Here is a 22,759-nt window from a genome sequence, read left to right on the forward strand (position 1 = left end):
AACCCCCTTAGCTACAGCTGGAATCGCAGTTCTTGTGACTGCGTCCCGAAACAAGTACTGTAACCGAGTCCCTTGAGTTTGTAGTTTGTGGAGTGCTGGAAACTAACCGATGAGAAACTATCTGTGTGGGCCTCACATAAGCAAGCCGGCGAGTGAGAGGGAGCCTATGGGAGTAATAGGAGCTGCTCATCTGTTCTGAATTTAGCCCCTGTAAAAGGGGATAGGTGCAAACTGTGAAGTATTTAGTGAGTAAGAGGTAATTTTTCAAGTAGTCCTGCCGTGTCAGTTTAGTCCTGGATGAACCTTAGCAGGTGTTCCTGTAGATCAGCTGTTGCAATGGCAGTGTTACACACGAGCTGAGCTCATCGAAGTGACGGGTTCGTTCACTCTCAAAACTACCTCTTTTCCCAGTAAAGCACAAAGATGGGAAGACCGATTGAAAATCAAGCAGTGGAGTGTTTCTGATGTTAGAAATACAAACTACTTCTCTGGTAAGCATTGGTATCTGACTTCAGTGACACCTTCTTCATCTCAAATATTTATGACATTAAACAGGTAAAGCAATTTTGATAATTTGGGTATAGTCCACCATAAATGTTTTGACTACATGCTTTTGACTCTGTTAATGTGAATTTCTTGGAGTTTCTGAGTATCCAGCCTGTAAGGAAAGAAAACTCCTAAGGCCCATGAGGGTGCTTCTGCCTTGTGTAGATGACAATAAGTAGCAATTTAATGTAACTAATACGCTTTTCTTAAGTGGAGCCACCATTCAGTTAATATTACACAGTAAAGACTAACTTGGAGAGCTTTGTTTCTTTTATTCTCACTGTATAGCCTTTTATCAAGAGACAAAAACCGTAAAGCACATCAGTTAGCATAGTGTCCTGCCTCCTCTTTACCACAGATTGTTTTCCTTGTAGGAACCTTCGCTAGCAAAAGATTAACTTGGAACCCCCCTAGGCTTTAAGTGCAGCTGAACCACGCAGCCCAGTGAGCTCTGTGAACCGCTTTCAGCACAGTCCCAGGAAGTGAAGAGCAAGCCCAGGACTCCTCAGTCTGCCCGATCCATGCCTCCCCTGCCTCCTGCCCTGCCCAAACCCTTCTGATGCGTCTCTGTTATTTGTCTGGTACGTAGAGGGCAGAAGGCTGCCATAAATTCAGCTGGAAGCTTCGCTTGCATAGGGAAGACTCGTGCAGGTGCAGAGCTAATGCTATGATTCTTTTACTTTTTTTCAATCTCCAACTGGAGAAGGGTCCTCCTAGTACTGTAAATATCACTGCATAATTTAGAGCGGCTCTTGGACTTCTCTAAATTTATGCTGAATGTGACCTCAGAAGCAGCCCTGGGATTGGGAAGAAACAAATGTTTCTGTTTGCCCCTTTTATACTTTATTTTTGTACGGGGGCTCATAGATTTGTAAAGAAAACTTGATCTTATCAGTATGCTGCCTCTCAGTCTGACTGATGCCTGTGATTTCAAGGTGTTAAGTTGATCCAATAAATGTTCATTAACCTTTGCTTCCATTTACTTAATAAAAGTACACTAGGTCGTTCAATGTCTCAGAGTGGTAAGATTATTGCATGGAAATGGTAACCTAGTTGAGACAATCCTGGCCACTGTCATGCAACCCACAGCATGCAACGATTTAAAATCAGAGGGACATTTTTAATCTCGTCACCAAAACTGACTTCTTCCATATGTTTTAGCATTGGTTTTCTTTTTATTTGAGTTGGGTCAAGAAAGATGCTGAGCCACTAGCCTCTAAGTGAAAATATCGCGACCTACTTCAGAAACTTCATTAGCAAGGTTACTCAGTTGATTTTGAAAGGGCAGCATAGAAGATGAGACATTACAGCCTGAGCAGCATTGAACTGGAGTGTATACTTCAAGAACTGGATACTAGAGCCGTTAGGAGAAGTTAATGCACAGACTAACTTCAGTGTTTGTTCCATTTTTATTCTTTTCTCTAAGAAAATTATTTCAGAGTGCTATTACTGAAACAAATACTTGGAAATGCTGCTAAAGCTCACGTTGTTTTTTGCAAATCTAGATTGAAATATTAGATGCAAACGGTTCTGGTCCCATTCTCTTCCGCTGCAGTTAGTTCTCAACATCTTTAATGAAGGCAGTTAGAACTCAATTTCAGGCTTTAAAATACTTGGTAGAAGAGGATTTGTGAAAACTACAAGAAAAGTACATTTCTCGACTGACTTGAGTAGGAGTCATCTGTTTTTTTACCTAAATTGATAGAGTATGAGCTAAAGCAGACACCACAAAAAGTCTGCTTTCTTTATGTAAAGCATATTTATTTTCTTAATAAGTTTGTCTCTCAGACTAGTTCCTTCACTACTTCTAATGAGCGAAGAGATACCCATTACTCTTTCCAAGGAGACTGCTGCTGCACATTATGTCAAATAGTCGCATATGAATTAAAATATCTGCACGACAGGAAATATATCATAGACAAGCAGGGCAGAAGTAGCTGCTCCTGAATGATTGTGCCTTGTGTGCGTACCGTAAAGATGAGTGCAGAAGCTTAAGTTAGAGGAGAGTGTATTTTTTTCTAATGCTACACAAAAAATACAAAGCCAGTTCCAACATTTAAGTGGTTACCATGGGGTTTTTTTCACTTGCTGATACACACAGTTAGTGCACCTACCGTAATTTTTACTTTCTTCCCCTTATGTGATTTTTAGCAGTCTTCTGCTCCAATCCTGTGAAAGCTGGACTGAAGCAAGTGCAGAAGCTCTTTGACTCCTTATGATGCAGCCTCAGAGTTAAAGGCTTTTACAGCCTCTTTCCCAGACCTGTACATTACATAAATAATTAATTCTTACCTTGGAAATATGTTTCCCGTAGCTGTAATCTCAGTTAAGATTTTAGACAGTTAGAAAGTTGATCGCTTTTCATGTAGTCTTAACCTTTCGAAGAAAAAATAAAGGGGGGGGTGGTATGTGCATGTCCATGCATTCTGCTGTATCTCTTCTTAGCAACTGCCATGGGAAGATCAGTGACAAGCAAATTAAATCTGGCCACATCTCTACCGTATGCTCCTACGATTAATGTGTAGCTTGACCCTGGTTTTGTGTTGTGGAAGATAACTGAGCTAGTAGCGCATTCCACACTGTATCCTTGAAAGAGTTCATGTTCAGTATTAGCAAAGTAATTGCAAATTTTCCCGTATCAGTAGCCATAGCTGATTTTTCTATCTGCATAAAGGAAATACCCAAGGGGAAGGGAGGAATTTGCTTGGTTTTAAGTGTAACTCATCTTGAAGCTGAAACACGGGTCCGTTGTTCTCCATTGCTGGCCGTCCAGGTGGAGTCTTCGCCTTCACTGTTTTTCACAAAATGGTCGTGGTGGTGGGGCGTGTCCTGAAAATAGCAGGGATAACATGCGGGTTGTGCTGAATGTCCCAGTTAACAAACCAGGGAATGTATCAAAAGCATGACCAGGCTTTTAAGAGAGAGACGCAGCGGAGTAGGGAGAACTCCATGGAGTCAACCCATGCCCAGATCTGCTATGGGACTAAGTCATTGAACGTATGAAAAGAAATTTAAATAGATGCGAAGTAGCAGAATTGCCTTATGCTTGGGGCCATCTTTGTGTAACTGGGGGGAGGGGGAGCGGGAGCAGGTGGCATCACACTCGGAAACTTGATTTTAAGGTGCATTTTCCTAGCAGTTGGCAAACGTGTCTTATCCCTCTGCATTACTTAGTATCCTTATTACAAAAGGTCTTTGAAGATTCATCTCCATATTAACCAGAGGGAGACATGGAGGAGGGAGAGATTGATGAATAGTTTTGTCGAATATTCTGTCTTAACCAACGGTAAATATTACAGGTTACAACAATGTTACAGCACATAATACTGAATGCTGAAGAATCCATCCCAGGCTTACACAGAAATTAAGTTTTTTAAACTCAGTCCTTTTCCACTAAATTCAACAATTTAGATGTCCAAGCATCTCCTTACTCTGCCTTACAGCCATTTCTGTTTTCTAGGATGGATACAACAAAAGCAACAGCTCTGTGTCAAAACCATAACCCAGTAAAGATTATTGTTTAATAAATCAGTAAAGATTTATGAAGTTACCCAGTAGGTGAAAAAAGAGAAATTCCACAGGGTTATTTTCTGTTTATTATGAAGACTTTCAAAACTGGGGGGTTTTTTTCATTTAATGTTAGGAAAAAAAATACATGGAAATAAATTCTGTAATGCATAAAAAGCAGATTTATCTCAAAAACTCACAAGTTAGCTAATCACAATGACTCTCCTAAAGTAAAATATTCTGTTTTTTCACTTATCAAAATAAGCATTTCAGTAATGCCTTTGGGGTGTTTCCGAAGTGTTGGGAAAGGAAGAGGAGAGAGATCCTGCTTCCAGGAAAACACCGTGTTGATTTTAGCAGCCTGAGCAGCTGCCCCTGCCGGGGTCTGCCTCGGAAGGGTTTTACTGCCGGCAGTTTGCGGGTTCCACTCTGCCAACATTGTCTGGTAATAACTCGTGATTTTAAATTAGCAAGACTTCAGGTAGAAAAGAAGCAGCTTTAGGTTTCTTGTGTGTATGTGTTGCTGGGCTCAATGTTTTCCCTCTGGCTGTAATTTGGAGTACTCCTTCGGTGTGATATTAATCCATTGAAGGCAATGGAAAGACTCCCAGTAATTTCAAGAAGCTTTGACTTTTGGTCTAGCCATGTATTCTCATTAATGTGTTTTTAACATATTTATCTGTTTTGATCATTAAAACAATTAGCTTAAAAGTGGGAGATCACCGAGGGTGTTGCTGTGCAACAGATGGCATGCTTTGTAGGCTCCGGTGCTGCGTGGGGTTCGCACGCCGAGTCGCGCACTGGAAAGGACCTTTTAGGATCCAGACAGCGATGAGGTCCTCTCTACCTGAGTCTCACAAACTCTGTTCTTGGTTGCGTGTGGCAATCAAGCATTGCTGCTCAGAGTGGTATGTAGGACTAAATCCTACAGACTCTCGGGATCAGGGCTCAGTGACTGGTGTCTGTTGTCTCCTGAAAGAGAGCCTGGCCTTGTCCAGGACAGACACCTCTCAACAGTCACTGTGCAAAGAAGTTTGCATTTGCTGGGGAATTCTTTGGGGAAACCCATGTGCCTGTGAGCAGAGCCGCCCCAAAGAAACCAGTCGCAAGACTGCTAAAGCAGAGAAGAACTTCAAGAGCTTCGGCCCCAGTCTAAGGCAACAGTCCACAATAAAAGCCCAAAACTTAAAATGCAACTGAAAACATTTTACTAAGTAAAATTAAGCGTCTTTCTGGATACCAGAGATCAGAAACAAGGTGACTATAAATAACCGAATTCAATCCACAGAGCAAGGTAATCTAAACTCAGACTTTAATTACCAGGTTTTTTTCCTCTTGTCATTTGAAAATCCCTGAACCTCACTTAAGTAGTCCACATGCTCTCTTCAAGAGTTCATACCCAACCCGATTTGGATTTATAAGGTACCTGTCAATAGAAATTAAACAGTGGGATTGAATGAACAAAGAGGAAGGTAAGTTGCCTACAGAGAAAATAAATAGCCAAAGGCTCAGGAACAGAGCAGCAGACTTGGGAACATGAGAGCTGTGCTTGACTCCAGGAGTCGTCTGCTGTGCGAGACAGGGTAAGTCACTTCACCTCTCCCTGCATGTCCTCTCCTGCATTGTCGCTTGCTATCTGTTTAGGTTGTAAGCCGTGTGGATAAGGACCTGACACTCACCATGTGTTTTAGAGCGTCGAGCATAGGTAAGGCTGCCAGGTGATACCAGAATATACAAGTATTAACAACTCCTCCGGCGCTTAAAGCTGACGGTGAGGCGGAACAGTCCCCGGCCCCTGAGCGGCGTTTGCAGGCACGCTCCATGTACAGTAACTTGGGGTTTCGTCAGGGATTTTACCCCGTCACAGTAACATTCAGTGCTCAAATCTGGATTTCAGTAGGTGCTGTCGATACAGGCGTGGCGTCCACTGTCCGCCCAAAAAACAGGCAGATTTCCACCATGAGATGTAAGTACTTAAATCAGAGGTACTAAACACTAACTAGCCCTTTCAGTACTAAGCTGCACAGGCAGCATCCCGTGTAAGATCGTCCATTGACCGACGACTGAGAGATGAGAAATTCCCAGGGCCGGAAGAAGGGAGGAGGGTTTTCTTGGCTCGGGGTAGACGCTCGCCAGGAAGGCTTCGTTGTGCCAAGGAAGCTGCTCAGAGAGCTTAAAATTCGGGACCTCGTAGTCTGTGGGATGTAGGTAACTTTATAGCTGTTGCTTTGTAGCAATTTGTGGTTTATTTCATTTTGAGGGTTTGGGGCATTGTTCGTTAAACTGTCTTGTCTTCTCCAGTGTGACACCAGTTGCAACGCTCCTTCTCCTGCAGTCCCTGCATCCGCCTCCTGGCTGGTTTGTCACTGTTTTCCAAACTACTTCTGGCAAACACTTTGTCCCATTTTAGTGATTTAATGAAAAAAAATCCATCTCAAAAAGGTCGGTTCCGTATATGATATACTTGAAGGCTACGTGGTGGTTTTTATTGGTTGATGTTGCCATAAATGCCAAACTGTTGAACCTTTACATTTAAATCTTGAGTTTAAATCCAAAGTTTTAAATATTTAAGTCTTGTTTTTAAAGCTTGGGGGCCTCTTACTGGACTGTAGCATAAAAGCATGTGAAGTCACATACAAATTATGGTTTTATTGCTATAAGACTTTACAAATTTAACATAACGTGACATCATTTTGGAAACATTATATCTAGCCCAGAGTGTTTGCTGTGTTGGTGGCTACTAGCCCATTCCAATAGCATTTCTTTTTTAAAGGCCAGCCTAGGAAGTCCACATCCCCTTTTCTAAGCATCGCTTTCAACTTCAACTTGCTCAAGCTGTAGCACCACCACTAACATAACATAATTTTTGATTACAGTTTTTATAATAAAATTTTATTAGAATTATACTGTTATAATATAATATCACAGAGGCTGGTATCTTGCTTTCCTGCATTTAGTCAGGAGCCAACAAGTAGGAGACAACTGAGGGAAAGGAGTAAGTCTTTTAGAAAGAGAAGGTGAGGTGTCTGGGTGAATTGAGATCGAAGTAAATGATCAAAACACCCACCTGCACTAAATAAAGTAAGATTAGAATGAAGATGGAGTGCCTGGAAATCCACAAAGGTAGGCTTCATTAAAAAAAAAAAAAATCCCATATGCAGATCATTATCCTGTGAATTGGTTGTGTAAGGCAAAATTCATTCCTGTGCCAGCAGCCAGCACAAGGTCTGCGCACCAGGCATTGCATACAAAGCTGCAGCAGGAGTGGGGGGAGCCTGGATTAAGGCTAACCATCCACACAAGAGGGAATTTGGAGGCCAGCGGGGAATTCTGGAAACAAAATTTCAGCCAGAGCTGCTGATTGCTGCTGATCTGCTGCTGAATTCCTCCCGAGATGGGATTTTTAACCCGTTATGAGAGCAGCGCGTAGCGCGCTAGGAAGTTGTCCCTGCTCTTCTGGCACCTTCGTTCCCACCCAAAGGGCTACTCTTACAAAGGTCCAGATTCTTTGAACGGAGCTGCAAAGTTAGTTTATTTCTGTTTGCAATCTGTACTTCTGACACCGTTTCAGCTGTCGCACCGATGGGTAAGCAAACTTGTTCGTCCCAGTGTAGTAAGAGTAGATGTTTCATGTCGTTACCGGACTAAAAACAGCTGGTGGTTTGTTATACTTGTTTACTTTCTCAGGGAGGATTGAACAATATTAGCCAATTAAATTAGATTTAGATACATCGGTAGGATTAGCTTGGCAAATATTATAGTCCTGATGGACAAGGAGTTGACACGGGCCCTTGGGAGTGGGATCGCCTTCTGCGCGCTGCTAACCTTGGGCCAGATGTGTCCTGAGCTGGACCTCGGGTGCCACAGCGTCCACAGTTGAGACTCGATTATAATGGTTGTCAGCAGTCGCTGGAGGACCCACCGCAGACAAGGTCTGTGCCAAGAACAGGAAAACCCAGCTCCACTCCTAAAAGTGACAGCTAGGAGGAAGAAAGTAGAAAAGCCCCGTGAATCAAAGTGAGCCTCCACATCCCCAGGGGATCCTCTGGTGAAGGTCATTGTGCCCTGCGGCACAGAGCAGAGATGTCTCACTCGTCTCTAGAATTTGTAGTCACGTGTGTCCCATGCTGCCCATGATCTCTGCGGCGTTGGTTAACTGGCTTGCTCACAGACGCTTTCAAAGGAGACAAAGGGAGCTTCATAGCTCCCACAAGACTTACCACTTTCTAGGTCTCTCCACCTGAATAAAGTCAGCCTTCTCAATCCTGGCTAATGAGAAATCTTAGTTCCATGACTCATCTCATTTACTTCTGTCACCAAACTTTATTTCTGCTATGTCTTTTCTGAGGTGGCAAGGCATAAGCTGGACGTATTCCAGAGCAGGATGTACTACTAAAAGGCATAATATCTATTGCATTATCATTTGCTATTTTTCCTGTCCCAGTCTTTGTTACTTACAGCATTTTGTTCGGTTTATGTCAGTTGATCTACCAGCCCTTCACAGCAATTCTCGGGTCTTTCTTCCTCCCAGAACCCGGCCATGCCTGTGAGCACTTCAGGTTGTGTCTTCCGATATGTATTACCTTACATATGTCAACATCTATTTCATCTATCACATTGCTCCAAATTACTTGGCTTTCAAGTAATTTGGAATTCATCAAAACCTACTTTAAGCTTTACTGGCCTAAAAAAATTCTGCATCTGCAAATTTCAGCGCTACTTTTTGCCTATTAAAATAATCAATCACCTGTTTCAGTAGATATTTACAACAAGCTTTGTCTGATCGCAAGTTTATCATTTATTTCTATACTTTGTCTTCTGACTCTTTGCCAGTCTCATACATCAAGAAAGTGCCTGTCCACATAGTGTCTGATATATATCTTATTGTCACAGCACATTGAGACATAATCATTCAGCACAGTGAGGAATTGCTACTGCCAACTCCATCCCAATTTATATGCACACAGCTAGTTGTCCTTTGTTACTGATTTATCACGCTTGCCCACTTGCCTACTCCTGGCGCTGTGCTCTCAGCTTTGTTTTCATCATCAAAAGCCCAGAAATAAAAGCCCACTGAGCTACGCCTATTTTTACACCTGCATGATGCAGTTTGCTGTGACTCCAGCAGATCCTCACCCCACCAGGCGCTCCGTGTCTCCTTACTTGCCCCCTTGTCTGCCCTCGCAAAGCCCAGGTCTGCCTAGACCTCTTCTCCCTACTCCCCACTATCCCTGTGCCCGTGAGTCAGCCCTCAGTCTAAGCAAAATAGAAATAAAAAAATAAAACCGTTATTCAAAAATTAATGCCCATAGTCCATGTCCTCTCAGCTACAGGTATGTCCTACAGCGTTCCCAGACAATCCCGTCTCACCCATCCAGAGCTGGAGCAAACACCTGCCAGATCCAGACCTCGCTGCCTGTACTTTGCTGCCTGTCTTCTGCTGCTCTGCCTGCCACCCCGTTCCGGTCCGGGGCAGACACGAGGGCTGTACGCATCCAGGAGGGTTGTGAGGAGCAGAGGTTACGGGGGGAGGCAAGGCAGCTCTGCAGGCAAGGTGCAGGAGCCAGCCCGCAGAGCGGTGTGGAGGGGAGCCCTGGCTGCTGCGCCCTGCCTCGGCCCGGCTCCGGCCAGCCAGCCCCACAACTCTCCGGGGGTTAACAGCCCGCTGGTGCAGCCCTCGCCACAATGCTCAGAGACAAGATTCTCAGCGTTGTGAGGATTGTGTCCACGTGGCTGCTGAAACCCATGCTATGCTATGGATCTGTGCTCCCCATGGATCTATACTATCCATCCCCACTGATACTGACGGGAACAGCCCCTTCCCCATGTTCTCATTCCCCAGGAGCCAGTTCAGGAAACCAGTTTTGTCCAAAACTGACCCAGGGACAGCGGTTCCTAATCCAGCTGTCACACAGCTGTGCAAATGCTAGCGCTAGCCCAGGAGAGAGAGGGAGAACAGGACCACTACCCGAGACCTCCACCTCATTTGGGCTACAGTGCAGGTCAGGGCTGTGGTGGATTGAAGCTCCCTGAGGATCCCACACAACCACAGCTCTGTGTTTTGTGACCCCACACGACAAGCTCTGCGTTCGTGCACAGAATTGCGCTCCTCCTTTCTTACTAGAGCAAGGCACGGCTTGACCCTGTTCCAGCTGAAGCCAGGTAACTCCCAGCGATCATTTTCATAGTACGCGGTCAGACCTGATCAGTTGTTAGATGTTTACATGTTGCTCATCATTTTAATTAAAGAACGTAAGTAACCAGCTCAGAGGCTGCTCATGTATTGTTTCAGGGGAGATGTGGGAGGAGATAGAAAAGCTGCAAAGACATCATCTTCAAAAAAAGATGTTTGCACTAAGTAGGGCCAATAACAAGAGTTAATGACAAAAGTCCTAGAATAAGAGCATTTTTACAGTGTGTCTTAAACTATAGCGTAGGGCCTATTTTGCTGAAGTGTTTCTTAAATTCAGTTGTTAATTTATTTGGGTCCTGAAAAAAGAGAACCCCTCTCCCTGTACCTTCGCACCAGATCCATGCCGACATGAGTAAATCATACGGTGCAAACCAGCAATTGAGTACGATCTTTCCAAGTTAGCTTGTCCCCCTTTCAGATATAGCAGTTACATTTTCTTATTATTATCCCCAGTTTAACCCACTTACTTATGCCCAACCTGGCTCATAAAATTTCTGGGGAAATAGCTGGGCTCCTAACCATCAGAAAAGAGGGAGGGGGCGGATGTTGTTTTTAACTGGGACATTTCAGTGATCCAGTTTCAAGCACAGCCAGCCCTGCTACAGCAGCGCAATGAGGGCACAGGCAACTTTTGGCTGGGAACAGGAACAAGCAGTTGCAACTGGGGAAAGGAGGGGGGGGAACAAGGGAAGAAGGACACCTTAAGCTTGTCTCATTGCAAGCTTGTAGCCACATCAAGAAGCTCCTGTCACAGGTCAAGAACCCCATCTTAGATGCTGAACAAGCACAAAGTGAAATTAGCTGTTAATCCAAAAAGCAAATAAAGAGGATATGCTCGTAAAGTAAACCATGGGACGGGTGAGTATAGTAAAGCTAACGGAAGTTTTAGGTCTTTTTAAAATGCCTGGGGATTCTTCATAGAGAATATAAGATTTATGCTGTACAAGTTAAGAATTAACTCTAAATCAGTCTTTAAAAGAGCGAGAGATGAAGAGGGAAGTACAATAAAAATCAAAGAATGCAGTGAAGGTCAAAGGTGAGGAAAACTGCAGAAGTAATGAACTTTTCACGTTCAAGGCTAAAACTAACCACAGAGTACAAGATCAGACTGGTTCAACTAACCACAGGGTCAACAAAATCAGGCTTTGGGCAAGATCTATTCTGTCCAGAAATATCTATTTGCCATATTTGTATTCATCTTTATATTAGAGTTTAAAAGACCAGCTTTGCCCCAAGACAAAGAGGCCTTTTGGTGCTGATCTTGTGCATGTTTGGCTTTTGACCTATAGGTGCTTCTTCATGATGTAAAATCTAAAGCTTGTCCGACAGCTGGCCACTTGGTAGTGTCCCTTGCCACAGTCGCTTCTTAGACCTTACGAATTTTCAGTATGAAGATTATTTTGTTATGCTTAAAAAAATTAACTATGTGTTTTTCTTTAAAGTAATGCTTGTGATGCTTTTTTTTTTTTTTTAATTCGTGGTCTTTATTCCATGGTTAACATTTTCCATAAAGCTCTCTTAAAACTGTTTTGGAGGTCACTGCAGCAGATTCTTCAAACTCCATGGGTCTCTATCAGATTCGGGTGGGGAGAAAGGGAATACCAATATTATTAGTGTTTGTGCAACAGGCCCATATCTTGACTCTACAAAAGCAGACATTTAGAAAGGTATGCTTGATGTAACTAGAAAGTATTTTTTTCTTCCCCAAACTAGCCCTGTCTTCTGAAGCTCACACTGGGGCAGCAGTGATCATTACAGGCTATTTTCTTGCAAGGCTTCATATACTCCAAAGGAAGAACAGCAGTTTTCTGGAATAAGAAATAAGTTGATTTGGTTCCTCTTGAATCTGTGACCACAAAAATTATAAGGGGAAAACTCAAAAACTTTTTCAGAGCTAGCAGCCAGACGTTGTAAAGACAAGAATTAGCTAAAATACACAACAACCCACTTTAAAATTGGCAATGAAGTTCCCGAGTCTCAGCTGCCTGGCATCTGCTGCCTTTCTAGCAAAAGTTATCTTTATTTACAGTGATTCTTCTTACCCTGGACTTCATAGTTCTTTCTGAAACAGAAAAACAATGTAAGACTCCACAAGATAAGCAAAATAACTAATAGCTACATTTCACAGGAGGTTACTGGCAGTAGCTGTAAATTTAAAGTGAAAAAAAAGGGACATAAAGCCAACGTTCATGTTGAACACTGAGCATGACCCCTAGGAATGCAACACGGGGGCAGAATTCTGAGACCAAGAGATGATACCCAAAATCAGGTCATTTCTTTTTTCTATTTACTTTGACCACTTTGCCTTTCTAATTTAATAGCAATGGTCGCAGAGCATAGAATACAGTTGCACCAGTGAAGAGCACTGTATGAACGGGTACCATACATTAAAACAAATTGCCTTCTCCCAAGATCTCAGATGCTTCGATCTGGGAACACCAGCTCTCTGAATAAACTTGACTCAGGAAGTATATCCTAACACCAGGCAATTCGTGAACATCCCTCCCCGCTGCTTCAAGTAAATGCCCAGCACCTCACGCTGAGGGCAGGACTGAAGAGTGCCCACATTGCCCTCCCAGATGGGGCTTTGCTGAAAATGTTTTTAGTTAGTCCAAACAGACACCGGTTTGGTAGATGTTTTCAGCCATTTTCCATGCCTTCCAGATTACGGGCAGTCAATGCAATCAAAACCGACTAATCAGTCCAAAAAAAAATTGTTTGAAGGTTTCCTACCAGCTCCTACCCCAGCTTCTGCCTGCCCTGGGACAGGGGTGCAGAGTCTGTGCAGGGCAATGATTTTGTAACCTGGGACCCTACTGGAAGGATATAATGGGTGAGAGCTAGAACGATACCCTCCCCCATGCACGGAATCACATCACTTCAACTGAAGGACAACCACATGAATACCAATGAAATGCTCACCCCATCGCCGCCAGGCCATTAGGGGATTGCCCTCACCAGTGCATGGAGAGCGGGGCGCTGGAGGATGTGAGTGCAACTGCATTATTGTGCTTTTATGCCCGTGTGCTCCTGTGAGAGTAGCATCAGGGTGCACGGCAGATGATGTGGCCCTGTGCAGTGATGAAGTACTCCTTGTACTCGTGATTTTTCCCTTCTGCTGCCCTCTTGCCCCTGGACAGCCTCGGGCCCTGCAGCACTGCACCCTCCTAGAGCGGAATCTGCTTTATGAGTACCTCAGCCCATGGCACAGTGACATAGATGTCCCGAAGCCAGCATAAATTAAGACTGACATCTCAGCTGGGCTTGACCTGCAGTGCTGTGACATCTTTGGAGGTGTCTCAGACACAAAATAGCATTGATTTGTGAAGTGACTCTGAGCCACGAACTTGTAACAAACAGCAGCAGGTTTACCAGCTGAAGCACAGTTTTGCAACAGGAGTCCAGTCTAAGAAAATAAAAAAGTCAAACTACTCATGGAAAAGGCAGATCCCTAATTTAACTTGTTTTCTAATCAAGAGATTCAAAACAAAGAAAAAAAAAGTAGTTATGAATTGGCATCACCCCCATGTAATCAGTGAACTTTGCTAAGACCTCAGAAACAAGGATCGTGAAAGAATGAACCGGGCACTTCAAGTCCAATCCAAGCTTTCACAGCACTGGAAGTCCTGTCAGGGCTTTTGATCAGCCATACTTCACTGTCCTTCCCAGAAGGCTGCTGCTCTTCCAGGTAAGCGCACGCAAAAGACGGTGCGTAAGCTGAGCAGGGAGAGTTACGAGGAAGGAGCGACATGGGAAGGACGGGAGCAAAGCAAGAGCAATGCACTGATTCACGGGCTTTTCCTGAGCTCGTGAGCGCTCACATGCCAGATGCTCCGTATTGCTGGAAATGCACATTGCTGATCTCTCAGCTCAGAGGGAAGAGCAGGATTTCAGAGCAGGAGAGCATGAAGTCTGTCCCCGTTACTGCAGGGAAGCTGAAAGCCCATTATGTGCAGCACGATGCCAGCCACGCACTTTCTAGGCAGCCACAGCTGTATTACAGCAGCACAGGGAAAGCTTTCCGGGGCAAGCAGTTAGGGTAGTTGACTACAAGAGATATTTAAATCATCGATGCCCAAGGTCACTGGCCCTGTTGTCACACAGTGAAGTATAATATACAGTCCCCTTGTACGTCACCTGACAGTGCAATCTCTGCTAAACCCTACATTTTAAGTTGCTTCGCGTTCAGATCTGCCATTCTTGCAGATAAAACAGAAGCATCTTTGAAGCACGAATTAACTTGAAAGCCATACTCAACAACTGCACAGCAAGGCGATCTTCAGCTTTAATGTATTTCAGCGCAGAAATGAAGATGTGGGTTATAAAAACAATTCACTCATGAGGCATCTGTACTTATAGGAAGTGAAATACAGCTATTTGTGCCCAATGTCCTACCATCTGCGCCAAGCCTCTTGATAAACCTTTCCTGACAGGATGAAATACTGTAAAGGCATCCTTAACATAATACGCCTCTACAGCATTGGGCTGGACTAGGTTTGAAAAACAGCCTTTTATAATACACAGATGAATTTAGCACTTAAGAAGATTAATGGATTCATAAATAGCCTGGAAATCCAAACTCATTGAATTTAGTTCACGGAACAGGTCAAATAGGCATTTATCAAACCATCTGGCATCTTTCGTCCCTGGGGAAAAAAATGTGGTCGAGCTATGGATAGCTGGGGAGCCATCGCAAGAGGGAGGGTTTGGTTTTCCCTGTACTCACCTTTCCTCTAGAAATCACTGGTGCTAATTAGAAAGCAGTAGATCTTTTTGAACAGAGCGCTGCAGACTGCAGAAAGCAGGCTGCCCCGAGGCATGTGTCTTGAAGCCACTGGAGACGCCGCCTTTTTGCTGGCAAAATGTGCAGGCAAAAAAAGCAGCTTCCCTGTCTCATGCAGCAGCTGCTCTGGCAGTTCAGGAGCGCACAGTCATTTCGCACGTGAGCTGATGTTGGCTCTCTCCGGAGCTGTTTGCCCTATGGGCTGTGGGACCGCCCGTGGGGCTGTTCATAGACGTGCTGGGGTGCCAGGCGTGCTTGAGGCCGAGGGCATTCTCTCTCGCTCACGGCTGGCCTGGCCTGGCCGGTGTGAACAGACCCAACCCAAAGCACCTTTGCTGAAGCGTTGGGGCCTTTTTGAAAAAGTTTATTTATTTCTCCAGTTCTCCCGGACAATCACAGATGTAAGAGGGCACAGGAGCTGCTAAGAAAAGGGCTTCGTGCATGAATTCGTACATTACCCACCATTTTTCAGCTGTTCTATGCCCGAAGTCCATCTTCAGCTGGCCCGTCCTTTGCATAACGTTTTTGGGTACTCACCGGTGTGTGACTGGGGGAAGAGGCAGAGGCAAGGACAACTACTCACAGCTGGTTTTAGCCAACATGTTGTCCATACTGAACACATCACCACCTTAGCAAAGCGCGAGCCAGGGCGGCTCCCCCTCTGCCACTGCTGCTCCAGCACCCGCAGGGACCGAACCGGGGCAGGGGTGGGGTTCAAGTTTGTGTTGAATTGCTCATGAAAAGGCAGGGGTTGGGGGAAAAAAAAAGTTTAGGAAAATGTTTGAAAGGTTTTTTTAATTCATTTCCATTGTTATTCCTATTTCATGACATTTTAGCAGTAATAAAGGATTGTATAAGTTGTATCATTTCATATGAACATGTACATCATAGTATGATAAGCCATGTATAATGATTTAATATAGTTAAAATATCACAGAAGTGTATTTCTCTATAGTCATTTTTTAAAGCGTTGCTAGTTAACACAAATGTAAGCACGGTCATGCTCTAAGTTAAAGTGTCTATTCTTTACGCTGCAATAAATAGCTTGCCATTTGCTCTAGACCGTAAAAAGGACATTCATGTGCACTCATTTGAGTAGCCTACAAAAACACCAGAGCAATTCAAGGATCTCAAAAAAATATGGGTTTTGAGCAGTTAAATTATTTTTGTGAGCAAAATATCAAATTATTTTATTAATGTGCTCTGATACATAAAACATCATAATTCTTTCTGGTCATATTAGCAGCTTTCATTGAAGATGTCAAAGATAAAACATGTAAGATGCCATATAAAAGAAAATGACGGCATAGTTGGTTAGTACGGCATAATATGACACGTTAGGTGGTACACAGTGGTGTGGTGGAAATACAAAATATTTAGTAGGGCCTGGTTGCATTTGTCATCACCGTGTTCTGCCCCTGCTGTCATGCCATGAAATAATCTACAAATAAAAACAATATATTCCTTGAAACTATATATTCATTGAAAAATAAAAACACATTGAAATGACATTAAAAAGTAAGCTGCTAAGCTTAAATAGCTTTGCCTCAGAGAAGAATGTTTTCACAAACGTGGGTCTGTCTGGTTCTCCTGCACCTGTGCCAGGATAGCGGGGGGAGAAAGGATCAAAATCCTGTCTGTAGTCATGGCCAAAACACTGTGCCCACCCCAGACCCGCCTGGGGCAGACACCCTCCCCAGATGCTGTTGTGTTCACGAGGGCTAGTGCTGCATCCCTGTATGCTGCCCAGGACAGCCCTGCTCCGCCCGCACACACTGGTGGAAATCAGGAATAGCTTGCCAGCCTTCAGCAGCACCCGCCGTGGGTGTGGGCGTCTGTCGGGATATGAAGAGAGGGTCCGGTTTTGCTGCCTCGTCTTGCTCTCATAAAGTCGATGGTTGGGTCAACTGGAGTTGGCCCAACAGAATAAACAGCACCGCCATTCGCACAGAGCCTTCTTCCCTTCGCTCCCAGCAGGAGCACATCCCTAAGCAAAACTCAACCTTACTGCTATTCTTTTATTGCTCATCTTCCGCACAGCTCTGCAAGTGTCTAGGAGGCTCTGAGACCCCACAGGGCAGGTTTCTCACCCGGAGCGGGACCCGGCCTTGAACCAGATCCCACCAGCTCCCAGAAGAATCTGGAGCCAGATCCAACCAACCTGCCCAGGAGAGTTTGGAGCCAGGTATGTATCCAAGGCCCGCGACACAAACTTTTCCCTAACGACTATACAGGTACAGGGACTAAACGCTTAAGAAGGACCCTTGCTCCAGGCAGCCCTTGGACTACTTGATCTGCAAAACAACCACTGTAAAAAGAGCTGGGAGGTAAAAAGAGGAGGCAGTTTCAATACTGTCTTCCCCCACCCCAGAAGAAACCCCATCAGTCAGTCCATCCAGCTGTGTGGTGTTACCAAAGACTTCAGTGGTGTTTGTCACCTCTTCGGGAAGGCCCATTTGGAGCAAGAGTTTAGAGATAAGGCTGTTGAACTTGCTCTCCGTGGTAGACCAAGGCTCTTCACTTGGGGTCGGGCCTTCGGACGTGACATTTAGCTCCACTGGGTCAAGACAGTAACCTTCCGGTGATCTCTCATAGAGCACGTCCGTCAGGTCAATCCCGGCTACTGAGGAGGGGGAGGCACAGGGAATATCCCTGACGAGCTTGTAATTCTCCATCCACTCCTTCAGCCACTCGATGCGGCAGTCGCAGTCCCAGGGGTTGCGGAAGAGGTACAGCCGCCCCAGGAAGTACACTGGCTGGAAGACAGAAAAGGGCAGGGTCGTCAGGTTGTTGCTGTTCAGGTGCAACACGACCAGGCTGGTGAGGTTTTCAAAAGCCCCTTCCTCAATGTAGTTGATCCTGTTGCGGTCCAGGTAGAGGACCTCCAGCTCCCCCAGGTCCCTGAACCAGGTGTTGGAAACATTCCTGAGGAAATTCCCCCCCAGGTTGAGCATCTTCAGGCACCTCAGACCATCGAAGGAGTTTTCTGGAAGCTCGCTGATCAAATTGTCATTCAGATACAGGTACTCCATCTTCTGGCAGCCCTGAAAAGCTCGCTCATGAATGACATTTATCCTGTTGTCCTGCAGATTCAGGTATTTCAGCTTGGTCAGGCCCTGCAGGGAGTTATAGGCTACTGCTTCAATCCTGTTTCTCTCCAGGTAAACGTGGGTCAGGTTCTCCATGCCCCTGATGGCACCTGGGATCCTCCGGAAGTTGTTCTGGAAGCAGAAGAGCTCCTGCAGAGCAGGCAGCTCGATGAAGATCCTGTCTGGGATGTTGAAAAGGTTGCAGTCCGCCAGGTCCAGCTTGACCAGCCGTCTGAGGGCACTGAAAGTCCGCGTGTGGAGATAGCGAATGTACTCGTTGTGAGCCATCTTCAGCTCGGTCAAGCTGGGCAGCCCCTTGAAAGCCCCCGGGGTGATGAAGGAGATATTGTTGTGGTTGAGCGACAGGGATTTGAGGGAAGGCAAGGTCCCGAAGGCCCTCTCGGAGAGGAACTTGATGCTGTTTTTGTCCAGGTTGATCGAGGAGGCTTCACAAGGGAACTCGCTAGGGATCTGCCCCAGACCGGCACGATCGCAGAGGATGGAGCAGCTCCGCTCCTGGGTGCACACGCAGTTGGCAGGGCAGGACCGCACGCAGGCCCACACCGCGTGGACGTGCGGGACCCAAAGGATCACTGTCAGAGAGGAACGCGCCGTCCCCACGGAGGCATGGGAGGAGAGAATTGGGATGCATCGTTAGCATATATATTAGTCACAACAGGAAAAAGAAATTAACGCTCTCTTTGCCTCCCTTCCAGCCAGGCTAATTGCCACCCGCTACTCGTACGCCAGTGCTGACCGAGGAGCTCTCGTGAAAGATTCCTAAAAATCTTCTGCCAGGGTTTTTAAACCTTCTGAAAAGGGGGGGGGGGGGGGGTGAAAACATCTCTGATTAATTTCTCTCCCCAAAAGGGGGACTCACCTAGACTTAAGTATTTCTCAGTGTCTCTGTGATTGGTCTCTCTGCAAGCTGACAGGGACATGGTTTGGCCGGGGACGGGGTAGGCAGAGAAGCTTTGAAGGCCAGCAGCCATGGATGGGTTGCAGTATTTCTGGGTGGGGAAGAGCCGGGGGCAGTGTATGCTAGTCCAGCAGTGGGCAGGGGAGATCAGTGAGTTGCCTGGGGCACGTCAAATTCACGCTTTTTGCTTCTTTCTTTTCTTTGTTCATTCGACCCAACATTTCTCCACCCGAGCCATGAGCTGGTGCAGCACTGCGAGGGGAACTATCAGCTGCTAAGGATGCAGTACAGTGTTTAAAAACACATTCTCACTGTGTTTTGGTAGAACGGCATGAGGAAAAACAAATTAAGGGATATTGTCCAACTGCTTTCTTCATGATCTCATCATAGATGAGATACTCTGCACGACCAGCACAGTTTTTACTGTTTTGCCAATTCTCAAGACAGTCACCATAGCGCCTTATGCTTGATGGGAGCAGCCACTTTGTCCTTTTATCAGCCTGACGTGGGAGCTGTGTGGCTATTGTGGTTTCTTTTCAAGTTAGTCCCACGCAGGTCAATGTATAACAAGGAAGGGAAGGAGAAAGCTCTTGGGGAGAAATCAGAGAAGAGCGAAAGGAACGGGAGACATCAGCCGCCATGGACAGGCATTTTTGTGGGGAAAAAACATCCAGTCAACAAGATATCTGCGAAATAAACTCATTAGAGAGGAAGAACTGACGGCAGAGCTCATTCTGTAATTGCTCTCACAGGCACATCCTACTTGCCGCTCAACAAAACGAGCAGCCGCACCAGCGAACTTTCCATGTAGTCACTAGCAGGAAACGGTGGTATTGCTACTGACTGGTTTTCCTGCTGCAGTTTATTGGCTCCCACACAAGCATAATCTTTTAATATTTTTTTCAGTAAGACATGAGATACCAACAGCTTTACCAACAGCCACCTTTATTACAGCACTGCTGGGATCACGTTGCTGCTGCTGCGTGCATGTCTGGCCCTAAGGACAAGGAACAGGCTTTCCCCACGCTCCCACTGACTGTCTGGAGAGGGAAGCTCCCAGCGGCCGGGCTGCCTCTCCCCGCTGGTTTGCAGCACAGCGATTGCCCACTACAGCTGTATTCCCAAAGGACATTTTTATTAAGACAGGCTTGTGAGGTGATATGGCAGGAAACATCAGCTTCAGCAAGCGTCAAGCTTTTATTTTTGCAGCCTCTAAGGCTTTAATGTACAGACTCAACTACAGTTCGAACTGCAATTGCTCTGTCCTTTCTCCATCCTTTTTAAAGGCAACATGCACGGTACTGTATTTATGAGTTTACGCTGCCTGTGGCTTTTTCAAGCAGGACACTTGCAAAACCATTTGCTGGGCAGGTCCTCATTGACAAGACATCAACCCAGGAGCCACCCAGCCTGGTTCTGTTTGAACCAACCTGGTCATTGCATGTAGAAGAGGGATTTAGGTATGTGGAGGAGCATCCCAGAAGGACTTTAGCTGTGGTCTCTTTATCAAAATTCAGGTCCCATCAAGCCTGGCCACGCGATCGGGACCAGAGAATTAGCAAAACAGCACCACTTCAAGGATAAATGATAGTGAAGGACTTGAGAGGTGGAAAGGACTTTAGACAGGTTGTCATTTTGTTTGCTTGTTTGTATGCTCTTCTTTTTTCCTGAGCCCTTATCTAACAGCCACGGCTAAAGGAAAGTCCCCTTCAGTCAGGGCCCTGGGTAGACAACAGGTGAGGAGCCTAAGCCAAGAGGGGGACAACGCGCTGGCCTCAGATTGCTCTGTCTTCGTGCAGGCTGCCCAGGGACTGCCTCGTTTGCTACCCTTTGCACCAGTCCATGCTGTTGCTTGCCAACACAGGCATATGTTGTTTTTGTTAGGCAGTTACATAAACTGAGGGCCAGACAGATTAAGGATTTGCCTGTTCCCAAATGTCTGACCGCAGGTGGCTGTCTGGAAATGATGGGTGCAAGTGTTGCTGCTGAAACGAGAGCCTTGCATGGGCTCAGGGTGACATCCAGAGGGTCATACGTACATAGGCTGTCCTATACGTGAGACTGTCCCAAGCGAGTTCAATGTTTAGCTACAGCTACCCTAAGCTCCGTCACGTCTCTGGCCTTCAGAGCAGACCTGCCCCAGCAGCTGTGTACACTGTGTGCAGCGTAGGAATGAGCACGCTGATAACCAAATCCCCTCCTTCCCCTCCCTGCTTGTTCTCTAATCACTTGATAAAGGAAGTGTCTGTACCCAAGCCATAACTAGCCTGTTTTCCTTATACACAAGTTTTTTTAGTGCCAAATCTGGGTCTTCTGCTAGTGGCATTTCACAGCACGTATCTAAGATCTCTATTTACAAGTGTATCCCTCTGCATTGTGCAGTACATGGAAAACAAACACTTGAGGACCATCCAACTAGAAAGCAGTCCCCTGGCAACAGGAGCTCAGAGGAGCCACTCAGCACCGCAGTCTTTGTGGCAATTCTCCCTCTTTCTCTTGCAACAGAAGTCAGAAAAAATCATCCCTCTGAACCCCACCCAAACCCTCGGGAGAGCTGCTGCTTAGAGCGCAGGAGATCAGATCTCCTCTGACCGACATAGCATGAAACATCCCCGCCCCCCCTTCCTTACTCCTTCCCCTACCCCAAAGAGGATGTTCTTTGCTTTTGACACTGTGGCAGCAGACAGGGCAGCGGCTGGAAGATGCCTCCAACTCATTGACACAGAGGGGGCTCAAATGAGACGTGTGTTTAAGAAAAAGGGTGAAATATAGCCGTAAGGTCAAAAGTGTTCGTGAGATTAAAGAATAAACAAAATGCCACCCAGGGATGATCTCTTTTGCTCTTTTAAGTAGTACAGTAATTCAGTATTTGAAAGGAAAAGTGAGAGACCGAAAAAATGTTTGCAGAGTTCTTAGAAGGGTAAAGAGACAATGATTGCAATAATTGAGTAGTTAACCTACACCTTTCCGAACAATCTGTCTAATCCACTACTGGTTAATGCAGAATAAGAGTGTACTCACCATTTAAAATGATGGCAAACATTACCTTGATTATTCACTAGTGGCATTTCAGGTCTGGCAAGCGAACTTGGGGGATCTAAAAGCACACAGGAACAGCAGAGACAGGTTTCATCCTCTCTTATTTCCCTGCATCAGTTTCCCGCAACAAGCTCTATGTTTAGAAAGGAAGATGAAGGAAAAAGCTCCTCTCCCACACGCTTTCAAACTGATGAAGTCCCCAGCGCCTTCCTAGCGAGTGTCTTTCTTCCACCACTGACCTTCTCAGGGAATCCTGCAGCTTTGTGCTACATCTTCTCACAAGCTCATCCGCATCCTTCCCACCAGCCATGCGAAGGGCAGGTTCCTACCATCTGAGGTGGGAAAAGATCACCAACGGTGACCCCCAGGCAGTAAGTGCTGGTACAGAGGAGCATAACCAGCTTAGCATCAAACAGTCAAAACTAAAATTCCCAACAGAAATCATCTAGATACGTTGCTTACCTAGCTGGGCAGTGGCTGTGTCCTCCCTCCTGCTCATGAGGCTGCCATTAGCCATACAAGTAAGTCTCCGAAAAGTTGGCATTTTTTTCTCGCAAGCTATCATTTAATGGCAGGAAAATCCTCTGTATCAGAGGAGGATTAGCGGAGATGGAACAATGTGTCTGTCCTCTAAAGCTCCCAAAGCAAAACAGGGATTGCAGACAAACCAAACTGACGCTTTC

At 45.5% G+C, this 22,759-nt stretch overlaps 1 protein-coding gene across 1 annotated transcript; it reads right to left on the bottom strand.

The window, feature by feature from the left end:
- Positions 1–17,314: 17,314 nt before the first annotated feature.
- Positions 17,315–22,080, bottom strand: NYX (nyctalopin). The gene is made up of 2 exons (XM_009318907.1): positions 22,059–22,080; positions 17,315–18,711 (listed from the first exon to the last, which is right to left on the bottom strand). The coding sequence occupies exons 1-2, from the start codon at positions 22,078–22,080 to the stop codon at positions 17,315–17,317; spliced, it is 1,419 nt and encodes a 472-aa protein (XP_009317182.1).
- Between the last annotated feature and the right edge of the window lie 679 nt (positions 22,081–22,759).

Source organism: Pygoscelis adeliae, unplaced genomic scaffold (genome assembly GCF_000699105.1).
Source record: "Pygoscelis adeliae isolate BGI_AS28 unplaced genomic scaffold, ASM69910v1 Scaffold92, whole genome shotgun sequence".
NCBI classification, from domain to species: domain Eukaryota; kingdom Metazoa; phylum Chordata; class Aves; order Sphenisciformes; family Spheniscidae; genus Pygoscelis; species Pygoscelis adeliae.

What these genes read in the sequence shown, in the direction of transcription:
- NYX (XM_009318907.1), bottom strand. Translation starts at nt 22,080, where the DNA reads ATGTTTGCCATCATTTTAAATG. An exon ending in GTTTGCCATCATTTTAAATG is followed by an intron (nt 18,712 to 22,058) that starts GTGAGTACACTC and finishes CCTCTCTGACAG; the next exon opens with TGATCCTTTGGGTCCCGCAC.